This window comes from Megalobrama amblycephala, linkage group LG15, assembly GCF_018812025.1.
Source record: "Megalobrama amblycephala isolate DHTTF-2021 linkage group LG15, ASM1881202v1, whole genome shotgun sequence".
NCBI classification, from domain to species: domain Eukaryota; kingdom Metazoa; phylum Chordata; class Actinopteri; order Cypriniformes; family Xenocyprididae; genus Megalobrama; species Megalobrama amblycephala.
The window spans coordinates 17,860,991-17,872,908 of NC_063058.1; the positions used below are offsets into that span (position 1 = coordinate 17,860,991).

Consider the following 11,918-nt stretch of genomic DNA (forward strand, 5'->3'; position numbering starts at 1 on the left):
AATGAAAATTACGTTTTTGATAACAAAAAACTTTTATACATTAAGAAAATACTAATGTGATTGATAGTAATAAATAATAATATTTGTGAGGCAAAATATGTTTTGATCACATTTAACCACACACTTATTCAAAAATAACCACTTCAGTAAAGGGTGTGTAGGACTTTTATTGAAGCTTCAATACATTTTGACATTTCTCTCAATAAGGGTGATCCCGAACGTATCCCATAATGTATTTGAGACCAAGCCACGTCTCCTCTGCAGTGGGAAGGATCTGGTTGGCAGGCAGTAGAAAACCGTAGAAACCGGTGTCACGCAACTCAAATGCAAAGGAATATTTGATGCCAATATTGTAGGTCCAATCGATGCTTCCACCACTTGCTTGATCTGAAATTTAACAGGCCAATATTCAGATAACAGATAACATATCTTGGTACTCAAACAGAGTATCCAATCTACTTACAGATAATCTTGCAAATGCTTCCGACTTGATATCTGGTGTTATAGAGGGAGGTAAGCTCTTTGATCGCAGCTGTGCCTACAGCATGCTACAATACATAGGACATTTAGATAGGCAGATAGATAAATAAATCTGATGAGGTTATATAAGACAAATTAAATGCATATATTGATAAAGATATGAATTGGCTTACAAGCTCAGACTTGTCAGGAACGTCTGTGCATGTGTAACCATAGGGATACATTAAGAGTTGGGAGTAAGAGTGGATGGAGATGAAGGATTTGAAGTTGCCGTGGCCCTTGATGAGGTCCACAACATTTTTCACTTCGACCTCAGAGTTGGCATAGGGACCGTGGTAGGAGTCGGAACAGGGATCCTTGCTGGCTCCAGGACCTGGGAGAAAATGTCCATAGTCAAATATGAGAAAACCATGATCTACTATTTCAACAAGAGAGAACGATATTATCTACATACCACCAAAACCAGCATCCCAGTTCCTATTGGGATCAGCGCCACGGCAAGAGGAGCCAGCGTTCACCGAGCGAGTTTTACGCCACATACGGTTCTGAATGTAGAGGCACAAATGTCTTTAGTTATGGTTCTATACACGTTTTTGTTCTTGAAGGTGCTGTAAGCCTAAGTTAAACACTGCATAAAACATTAAATTACTCAAAAACTACACCTGAATGATAATGTTAAATATATCAAAATTTCTGATTGGCTAGCTAGATTTTTGATTGGTTATATGTTGACCCTTTATTTCTGTTTACAGAGTCTTGGGCTGTCACAGAGAAAGGTTGGATTGCTCAGGACATCTATTTTGGTGCTATCAGTGCTAAAAACAATTCACCATCAGCAAGTAAGTTCAACAACAGGTGACCTACACTGGTGTGAGTGAAAGCATAACCATCAGGGTTTGTCACAATCATCAAGTAGATATCCATTTGACCAAGGAGAGAGGTCACGGAGGGATCAACCCCATAGTCTGAAGCAATCTAAAGAAAAAAAATTGGTACACAAAATTAAAATGAATAGTTTTGTGTTACTTAATATTTTCATTTCACTCACCTTGTTGGCAATCCACACAGCAGAAGCCTGAGTAACCCATTCTCTGGCATGGATTCCAGCATCAACCCAGATCGCTGGTCGACTCACACCACCCGTGCTGAACTGGAATCAGTGGATAAAAAGATGAAAATCCTATCTGAGTTCACAATCATATAATCTGTACTATCAGACTCTACCTTCAGGGCATACATGGGACGGTTCTCATAGGAGCTGCCGATGTTCACTTTAGAGATCAGGCTAGGGTGACTTGCAACAAGGGTGTCCATAAAAGCGTAAATCTGAAATGAATAAAAACATTTAGACATTTGTTCAGGATTTAAAGGCAATACATTGTATTTATGTCATGCATATGTTTTTGTAGTCTAAGTACTTACAGTCTCCAGGTTGTGATAAGCAGCAAAGTTGAAGCTCTTGGTCTTGCGTTCCAAGCCTTCATTATTAACCATTTCTGCTCTCTCCTCGTCCAAAAGTTCCTGAGGCACAGAAAAACTTTGTATGTTACAGTTTTTTTTTGCGTTTAATGTTCTGTGCTGAAAAAAAGACAGCTACACGTTTACTATGTAAATTATACTGATATTAACTTAAAACCTGTTAACTGTCAGTATCCCGCTACATTATTTTCATGATTTGTTATCACAACTTTTTTTCTTTTGTCAAATCAACTCAATGTAACCAATCAAGTAACTTACTTTATTAAGTTAAACCAACAATATTTTTTTACAATGTAGAAGGACACTTGGCGCGCTTTGTTTTATTGCCTTATTTCCTATCACATTTTTTAGTGCTCATCATAAATTAGGTATCATTGGAAAGCCTAAACACTCAAAACTCATCCTGTGAAAGCCGTTTTAAAATTGGACAGTGTTACCATAGAAACGGTACTTTAAAATCTTTTAGTAAGCTCCTCCCCTTAGTGGGCGGTCTTATGTTTCAAATTTTACCAAATTTACTGCACTATTTTATAAGCAAACCTTGACAAAACACATATAATTGGAAAGGTCTGATAATCAAGGTTCCATATTTGGCCACGGTTTTGTGATAGAAGTGATATTGTGATAGAAATGTATTAATATGTGACAGGGAAAAGGATTTTAAAAAATCAATGGAGTGTGGGTGGCACCCGGTATCATTTTTGGTATAGCGCCTAAACAAAATCTCATAGGAACCTCAATTTTTGTGATATCAACTTCAAACTTGGAACACAACTTGGTAAGACATATGGCTTTGATTTTATAGCAATTTTAGATTCTAAATTATTTTGGTAAATACATATTTTGTATAAAATATAAAATGTTTAGTGCAGTACATTTGCTTTACAGTAAACTTAAACTTCTGTAATTTTTTTACACTAATTTTTTGAAGTGCTCAATAATCTTCTTTAAAAAGAGATCAGCCTTAAGTCTGTATTCCAAATAGCTAAATGAATTGCAACCATTTAAGTACGGATTTTCACATCTATGCTCAAAAATAGGGTGACAGTTAACAGGTTAATACATTCTGCACAGGTTGATTATTTCAGTTCATTTTGGTTTTAATGTGGCTTGATTGCTCGCACCTGCACATTGTTGATCATGACAGTGAAAGGGATGTTGTTTTCCATGAGGAAGTCTTTGAAAGCATACAGACTGTCGTGAGGCACTCGGATGTCAACAGGCCGTTCAGTAGAGAAGCCATGGTTCCAGAAATCCAGCTATAGGATCACATAATATATATTCCTCAATATTGTAGGTGTTCAATTGAAAATTGAAATAAGTCAGCAGATATACAACTGTCATACCTCCGAATCCACATCCTCTTCCAGCTCCTTTAAAGCTTGAATGTGGTCTTCAGATTCTGGAAGGACTCTGAGAACTTGGTCTCTATCAAAAATAAAAAAGACAATTAGGAATACATTTTGAACAAAAAACAACACTGAAACATGGTAATAAGTCAAAAAAGAGAAAGTATCTGAACTTACCCATTAAAGAGCTCCTCGCAGTGAACTGCGACCAGTAGCGCAAAGACAGCTAGATAGAGTCTCATGTTCTCTAGGAATGTTCTCTTCTGTTGGTCTCTTTCATGGATTGCTGCTCTTATACACTCAGAGACACATGTTGGGTTCTCAGAAATATCAGTGCTGATGTAATGTGTGTCTTTTCCAGGTGAGCATTGCTGCAAATTTCTCAGGGATTCCAATTACGAAACAAAATTTAAACAGTGTTATCTCACAGTTTAAGTTTTGTTTAGTAGGCTGTTCAAATAAATGCTTTTGAGAGAAAAAAAAAAGTTGCTGGATTTGCGAAATTCGTGTTATTGTGTCTTAATAAAAAGTATTGCAACCACAAATGCTCTGGTTTTGACCTTTCAATTTGTTACAGAATATGTAGGCCTCTTCCTTGTGTATCTATATATCTTTCATCTCCGGGAGGAGAAAAGTTCATCTGGATTCAGAATTGGACAGTATGGAAACAGCACTATAATGAATTGTTTTTTTGCTTTGTTTTTTTTTAGAAATGAATACTTTTTTTCAGCATTAAATTGGTCAAATGTGACAGTAGCCCGAATATAATTTTTATTCATTTTTAGTATTAGTTTGTAGCATCTGGAGCAATCAAATAAACTATTGTAGATCTTCACGACATGCAAACTCCATAATGTCAGAGTATAAATGAACACAAACTTCATAGCTTACTCCCCTCATGCAAACAAGGTCACTTTCAAACAAAGAAACTCTCCTGCCAGAGAACTGCACCTTCGTCATTGGTCAAGCTAAAAATCAAAGGTGTGACTTCTGTAGAGGTTAAAAGTCCCCCACGCAGATCGCATGTGCTCAAATTAACAGTGCAAGTTTGTCGTCATTTTCTTCATTCAACTCAGAAGATATTGATTACAACTTCAGCACCATCGGACCGAACCATGAAGAATTTCTCCTCAGCCTGCAGATCCGGATGCTCCTCAACAGCTAAGGCATTTGCAAGTATTGTGCATTTGAACACTAAATGGCGATTTAGTATTAAAAAGGTGCTTTATAGTGAGAAACTGATGGTTCTTCCAGTTGGTTAAATGACTCTTTTCATAGCTCCATTCATACGGTTTAAATTCATTTCCACTCTCTCATTACCTATGTATGTGTGAATTGTATGTCTGTGTGTGTTAAGTCTAGCTATGTGTTCATGATTTAGTTAAATAAAACTTGTGTGCACATTCTTGCGAGTTGATTCTGATCTGCATAAAACCAATGTCCCTGATAATGATTAAGATCAGAGCTACATGCTAAGAAAGCGATACTTTTCTGTGGCCAGGGAAAATATCCTTTCTGTAGAGTTGATAGACGATCAAAACTGAGTGTCAGATTAACTGATTGTAATATTAATTAAGCTACAGCTAAGTTAATTCGATTAACTGATTCATATATTTATAATTAATTTTAACAAATTATGATTAATGATTAATTATTCATATTTCCCTTTTGAGCTAATTCACTACAGTTATTTTAAACATCAAATTTAACTAAATGAAAATGATAAATGTAGACTTGTCTGAAATAAAATAAGTTGTTGTATATTTTATTTTATTTCAGTTAATAACCATGCTTTTTACCTCTGTCAAAAATTAATCAAGTTATTTGGAACAATGCTGAAACATAATGACACAAATTTCATTTCCAGTATATATCATCTGGGACCTTTATTGAAGCTTTAGTACATTTCTCTCAATAAGGGTGATCACAAACATATTGCATAATGTATCTGAGAGCCAACCATGTTTCCCTCGCAGTGGAAACGATCTGGTCGGCAGGCAGGAGGAATCCGTATTTGCCAGTGTCACGCAACTCAAAAGCAAAGGAATATTTGATTCCGCGTTGGTAAGCCCAGTCAACACTTGCACCACTAGCTTGCTCTGAAATCAAATGCGCAGGTTAAATGCATTTCTGATACCACAACTCTTCATTCTTTTCTAACAAGCAGCTTGACACACCACTTAAAGGGACAGTCCACCCAAAAAAAAGTCATTATTTACCCTCATGTCATTACAAACCTGTATACATTTAATTCTTCTGCAAAACACAGAAGATGATATTTTGAAGAATGTTAGTGATCAAACAGTTCTGGTTCCCATTGACTTTAATTGTATGGGCAAAAATACAAACCAAAACCTTTTGATTACCAACATTATTAAAAATATTAGTTTTGTGTTGTGAAGAAAGATGCATACGGGTTTGTAACAACGTGAGGGTGAGTAAATGAACATTTTTCATTTTTGGGTGGACTGTCCCTTTAATCTCTCATTTCATATGTGTCTCAAAATGAACTCATTCTACCATAACAAACCATTAAAACACTAAATACTGGTAGATAGCATTTGTTTTCTGAAGTATCTTTGTTATTATGCAGAAATCATTATTCCTTTACAAAACAAGAATGACAGATTTACAGTGTAGAATAGGCCTATCAGTATGTTAAAAGCATAAATGTCACATTTTTTATATTTTCAGTATGCTTTACTTGTGGACAATAAACAAATATATTTTGAATCTTGAATATTCATCAGTAAGGAATGGTGGTACAAATCAAGCACACTGTTGTCTAATTCAGCTTATTTTACTGTTTTACTGTTAAAACAGGCTGTAGATATAGAGTTTGAATGTGTTTGAGTGAGAAAAGATGAATGAATCATGAGTCATAACGCATTACAAGTAACACGAGTTATGTAATCAGATTACTTTTTTCAAATAACCAGTAAAGTAATGCATTACTTTTAAATTTACAACAAAATATCCGAGTTACTTTTCCAAATAAGTAACGCAAGTTAGTTTGTTTTTCCATGTATTGACTGACAGCTCTCCTGTGCCCATGTTGAGAGAAATCGGGAATAAGTGCAGAGGAACATGATGGGTATTGTAGTTCTAGACTAAATCTGAGTATACATTTACTCATTTACTTCTCCTGCATCCTATTCTTCTGCAATCCAGAATGGCCGCTCAGCTGTACGGTTTGTTTGAGCTGTGCCAACCAATATACAGGTGTGAATTTACATTTCATTCAGCCTGAGGCTTATTCAATTCACTTTTGGTGTGAAAGGGCCTTTACGTTTGCCAAAAATAGAACTTTTTTTGTTGTTATAAAAGCAAACAAACAAACAGCCCAGCCCACATGACAAAAAGTAACGCAAAAGTAACGTAACACGTTACTTTCAATAAGTAATGCAATTAGTTACTTTTTTAGGGAGTAATGCAATATTGTAATGCATTACTTTTAAAAAGTAACTTTCCCCAACACTGATTATGATGATTATGAATCTTGTCGAATATGGTACCTGAACACAATTTCAATCAAAAATATTTATTGTAAAGTAAACCAATGACAAAACTATGCATAGTTTAGTCTACAAACAAATGTGTACTACACAAGGTAATGAGAAATCCATGTAATCGACTGTAAACAAACTGTACAACATAGGCCATGATTTAGTAATGGTTAAAATAGATCCACAATCCACTTACCGATGGTGTGGAAGATACTTCCAACTTTATAAATGGTGCCATGCCAAGAATTGAGGGCTTTGTTTGCTTGTGTGGCCACATCATGCTAGAATAGACACATAAAAACTTGTTACTGTGAGATCATGTAAAACAAACATGATTCAGAGGTTTATGGATGTAGATTTCTTAACCAGTTCAGGCTGGTCAGGAGCGTTTGTGCCGCTGTAAGCATAGGGATACATTAAGAGCTGGGAGTAAGCATGGAGGGTCATGAAGGATTTGAAGTTGCCGTGGCTCGTGATGAAGTCCGCAATGTTTTTCACTTCAATCTCGGATTGAGCAGAAGGACCGCGATAGTCTTCGCCGCAGGGGTCATCGCTTGCTCCAGGACCTGGAGAAAATGTGGAGACATTTAAAAATGGCAAAGTCATTTGGATCTGTTTCAACAAGAGAAAACGACAGTATGAACATACCACTAAATTCAGCATCAAAGTTTCTGTTGAGGTCAACACCAGGGCAGTTGGGGTTAGAGGTCACAGACCGACTCTTACGCCACAAACGGTGAAATTCCTGAGGTAATGTTAATTAGTAATGGCATTATAAATGCTTCTAAACATGTATTTGTGCTTTACATAAACAACGAACGACTGCTTACACGGGGAGAGATGTGGGAGAAGACATATCCATCAGGATTGGCCACAATCATCAGGAAAATATCCATTTGACTAAGGATACTGGGCACAGGGGCACGGTTTTCCTTAAAGTCTGTGGCAATCTAGAGAGTCAAGAGGATCAGATCAGAATATTAAAAAGATAGTTTTATAGGTAAGTTATGTAGACTTTTATCCAATCACCTTATAGGAACTATTTTTTTCTTTTTTTCAGATTTGGTTTTCTGGTGCCTTGAGACTATTATAGTAAATTGCTACATTGGCCCAATATTCAAACACCAAACAGTCATATTTTGCTTATTTTGAAGTGAGGACATGTGAATGCTGCTATAAACTAGTTTCTGAGTTCATTGCTGCTGAACATACAAAATAAAATAAAAATGTAAAAAATTATAAAATAAACAATTGTGCTTTAAAAGTTCAGTGTTGCTGCACAAGCTCTAATAAAAATAAAATAAAAATTAAATGAAATTAAATAAAAAATTGCTGCTGCATATACAAAATAAAAAAGTAAAAATAAATAAAATATCTTGCTAAACAGTTAATTGCTGCTGCATATGCAAAATAAAAATAATAAAATATTTTGCTAAACCATTTATTGCTGCTGCATATACAAAACAAAAAATAAAAAAATAAAATAAAATATCTTGCTAAACCATTTATTGCTGCTGCATATTCAAAATAAAAAATAAAAACAGTAAATAAAATAAAATATCTTGCTAAAAAGTGAATTGCTGCTGCATATACAAAATAAAAAAAATAAAATAATAAATAAAATAAAATATCTTGCTAAAAAGTTCAGTGTTGCTGCACAAGCTCCATTTGCAGAAAATAAAAATTAAATGAAATTAAATTAAATCTTGCTGCTGCATATACAAAATAAAGTAAAAATAAATAAAATATCTTGCTAAACAGTTAATTGCTGCTGCATATGCAAAATAAAAATAATAAAATATTTTGCTAAACCATTTATTGCTGCTGCATATACAAAATAAAAAATATATAAATAATAAAAATAAAATATCTTGCTAAAAAGTGAATTGCTGCTGCATATACAAAATAAAAAAATAAAAATAATAAATAAAATATCTTGCTAAAAAGTTCAGTGTTGCTGCACAAGCTCCATGTGCAGAAAATAAAAATTAAATTAAATTAAATTAAATCTTGCTGCTGCATATGCAAAATAAAAATAAAATATTTTGCTAAAAAGTGAATTGCTGCTGCATATACAAAACAAAAAATAAAAAATAAAATAAAATATCTTGCTAAACCATTTATTGCTGCTGCATATTCAAAATAAAAAATATATAAATAATAAAAATAAAATATCTTGCTAAAAAGTGAATTGCTGCTGCATATACAAAATAAAAAATATATAAATAATAAAAATAAAATATCTTGCTAAACCATTTATTGCTGCTGCATATACAAAACAAAAAATAAAAAATAAAATAAAATATCTTGCTAAACCATTTATTGCTGCTGCATATTCAAAATAAAAAATATATAAATAATAAAAATAAAATATCTTGCTAAAAAGTGAATTGCTGCTGCATATACAAAATAAAAAATATATAAATAATAAAAATAAAATATCTTGCTAAACCATTTATTGCTGCTGCATATACAAAACAAAAAATAAAAAATAAAATAAAATATCTTGCTAAACCATTTATTGCTGCTGCATATTCAAAATAAAAAATATATAAATAATAAAAATAAAATATCTTGCTAAAAAGTGAATTGCTGCTGCATATACAAAATAAAAAATATATAAATAATAAAAATAAAATATCTTGCTAAACCATTTATTGCTGCTGCATATTCAAAATAAAAAATATATAAATAATAAAAATAAAATATCTTGCTAAAAAGTGAATTGCTGCTGCATATACAAAATTAAAAAATAAAAATAATAAATAAAATAAAATATCTTGCTAAAAAGTGAATTGCTGCTGCATATACAAAATTAAAAAATTATTATATATATATATATATATATATATATATATATATATATATATATATATATATATATATATATATATATATATTGCTAGACAGTTCATTGTTGCTGCACATGCAAAAAATATAAAAAATTAAAATTAAATAAATAAAAAATTAAATAAAACAAAAAACAAAACAAAAGATCTTAATAAAAAGAATATCCAAGGGAGCTCATGTGCAATGGCAAGCGAACTAAAACAACATAAATGTGCTGGCACATATAATCCTTGTTGTCAGGAAAGAAAAATCTAGTCTTACATTCTTATAATTACCACAATAGTTTAATGAAACAAGAAAATAGCTCTGAATGTACCACGACAAACATACTCAACCAAATACTAAAGATATAATTCTTCTGCAAACTCACTCACCCTGTCAGCAATCCACACTGCTGAGGCATGAGAAACCCACTCCCTGGCATGGATTCCAGCATCAATCCAGATTGCAGGCTTTTTCTCTCCACCAGTGCTGAACTGGACGCATTGAAAATATATAACAAATCAGATAAATATACAGATATGTACATAAATATCAATCTGTAATGAGTTTATGATCACATAATCTGTTTACCTTCAGGGCATACATGGGACGGTTCTCATAAGTGCTTCCAATCTTCACTTTAGAGATCAGGTTAGGGTGACTCGCAACAAGGGTGTCCATAAAACTGTAAATCTGAAGTGAATAAAAACATTTAGATGTTTTGTTTAAGTTTTAAATGCATGATATCTTGCATATAAATATGGTTGTGCAAGCCCTTTTGCTCAAGTCAGCGCATGTACTTACAGTCTCCAGGTCGTGATAAGCAGCAAAGTTGAAGCTCTTGGTCTTGCGTTCAATATCTGCATTACTAACCATTTCTGCTCTCTCCCTGTCCAAAAGTTCCTGAGACACAGTAAAACTTATGTATTACTTTGACTTACTTGACTGAAAAATCACAAGACTTCCTTAACTATCGGAATTTATAGGGCTATATAATTAATTACAGATTTTCTTCTACAAACTGTGCAAGATTAACAATGTCTTCTTTTTTTTTTAGATTTTTGTAAATAACTCACCTGCACATTGTTGATCATGACAGTAAAAGGGATGTTGTTTTCCATGAGGAAGTCTTTGAAAGCATACAGACTGGCGTGAGGCACACGGATATCAACAGGCCGTTCAGTAGAGAAGCCATGGGTCCAGAAATCCAGCTATAGGGTCACATAATATATATTTTCATGTCATATTGCATATATGTGGTCATTTGAAAGCTAAAATATGTCAGCAGGCATTTAACAAATAAAGAACATCATACCCCCCAATCCATGTCCTTCTCCAGCTCCTTCAAAACCTGAATGTGGTCTTCAGATTCTGCCTGGATTCTAAGAACTTGGTCTCTATTAAGAATAAAAAAGATAATTAGCACATTCTGAACAAGAAACAAGGCTGAAAATAAGTATCTGAACTTACCCATTAAAGAGCTCCTCGCAGTGAACTGCGACCAGTAGCGCAAAGACAGCTAGATAGAGTCTCATGTTCTCTGGGAATGATCTCTACTGTTGGTCTCTTTCATGGATTGCTGCTCTTATACACTCAGAGACACATGTTGGGTTCTCAGAAATATCAGTGCTGATACAGTGCGTGTCTTTTCCAGGTTAATATTGCTGCATATTTCTCAGGGATTCCAATTACAAAACAATTCAACAATCTGTATACCTTTCATCTCCAGGAAAACAATTCTCATCTGGATTCAGAATTGGACAGTATGGTGGAAACAGCACCATCATGAATTGTGTTTTTTTTTTTTCTTTTCTTTTTTTAAATGAATACTTTTATTTGGCATTAAATTGGTCAAATATGACTGTAGCCCAAAGACTTTTACATTGTTACAAAAAAAATGTATTTCATTTCTTGAACTTTCAATTAATCAAAGAATATAAAAAAATCAGCATATTAGGATGATTTCTTAAGGATCATGTGACACTAAAATGACATTTTAGAAAAATCTGTCACTTTCAGGTCTTTCCAAACCTGTATAACTTTCTTTCTCCTGCAGAAAGAAGAAAGAAAGTCATACAAGTTTGTAACGACATGAGGACAAGTAAATAATTACAGAATTTTCATTTGGGATGAATAATCCCTTTAAGACCAGTATGGACCAGTGCATCAACAAAACATATAGGCCTAGTGTTTATTATAGATTTACTAATAGATCACAAGACATTTTTTTGCTGTTTAAATCATCACAGCAGTTGATGGGCTAATAAAGAGG

The 11,918-nt window shown here is 33.4% G+C and overlaps 2 protein-coding genes across 3 annotated transcripts; both read right to left on the bottom strand.

Moving 5' to 3' along the window:
- Nucleotides 1-147: 147 nt before the first annotated feature.
- On the bottom strand, nt 148-4,855 carry cpa4 (carboxypeptidase A4). The gene is made up of 11 exons (XM_048158909.1): nt 3,486-4,855; nt 3,306-3,387; nt 3,084-3,218; nt 1,903-2,001; nt 1,705-1,806; nt 1,529-1,630; nt 1,345-1,455; nt 935-1,025; nt 654-853; nt 464-548; nt 148-387 (listed from the first exon to the last, which is right to left on the bottom strand). The coding sequence occupies exons 1-11, from the start codon at nt 3,548-3,550 to the stop codon at nt 200-202; spliced, it is 1,260 nt and encodes a 419-aa protein (XP_048014866.1). The 5' UTR covers nt 3,551-4,855; the 3' UTR covers nt 148-199.
- Nucleotides 4,856-5,168: 313 nt separating this feature from the next.
- Nucleotides 5,169-11,567, bottom strand: LOC125247073 (carboxypeptidase A2-like). 2 transcript variants are annotated; one of them, XM_048158243.1, is made up of 11 exons: nt 11,117-11,567; nt 10,962-11,043; nt 10,723-10,857; nt 10,451-10,549; nt 10,238-10,339; nt 10,039-10,140; nt 7,645-7,764; nt 7,463-7,559; nt 7,181-7,380; nt 7,011-7,095; nt 5,169-5,407 (listed from the first exon to the last, which is right to left on the bottom strand). In XM_048158243.1, the coding sequence occupies exons 1-11, from the start codon at nt 11,179-11,181 to the stop codon at nt 5,220-5,222; spliced, it is 1,275 nt and encodes a 424-aa protein (XP_048014200.1). In that variant the 5' UTR covers nt 11,182-11,567; the 3' UTR covers nt 5,169-5,219. The 2 variants fall into 2 exon arrangements, with proteins under 2 accessions (XP_048014200.1, XP_048014199.1); XM_048158242.1 differs by having other exon boundaries at nt 10,962-11,566.
- Nucleotides 11,568-11,918: the final 351 nt, after the last annotated feature.

Excerpts from the sequence above, each read along its gene's own strand:
- cpa4 (XM_048158909.1), bottom strand. The coding sequence starts at position 3,550 with ATGAGACTCTATCTAGCTGTCTTTGCGCTACTGGTCGCAGTTCACTGC. Across the intron at positions 854-934 it reads CTGGGATGCTGGTTTTGGTG|GTCCTGGAGCCAGCAAGGAT; the intron begins GTATGTAGATAA and ends ATTTTCTCCCAG. Across the intron at positions 549-653 it reads TTCCTGACAAGTCTGAGCTT|CATGCTGTAGGCACAGCTGC; the intron begins GTAAGCCAATTC and ends TATGTATTGTAG.
- LOC125247073 (XM_048158242.1), bottom strand. The coding sequence starts at position 11,120 with ATGGGTAAGTTCAGATACTTATTTTCAGCCTTGTTTCTTGTTCAGAAT. Across the intron at positions 10,141-10,237 it reads GTCCCATGTATGCCCTGAAG|TTCAGCACTGGTGGAGAGAA; the intron begins GTAAACAGATTA and ends CAATGCGTCCAG. Across the intron at positions 7,381-7,462 it reads CTTTGATGCTGAATTTAGTG|GTCCTGGAGCAAGCGATGAC; the intron begins GTATGTTCATAC and ends CATTTTCTCCAG.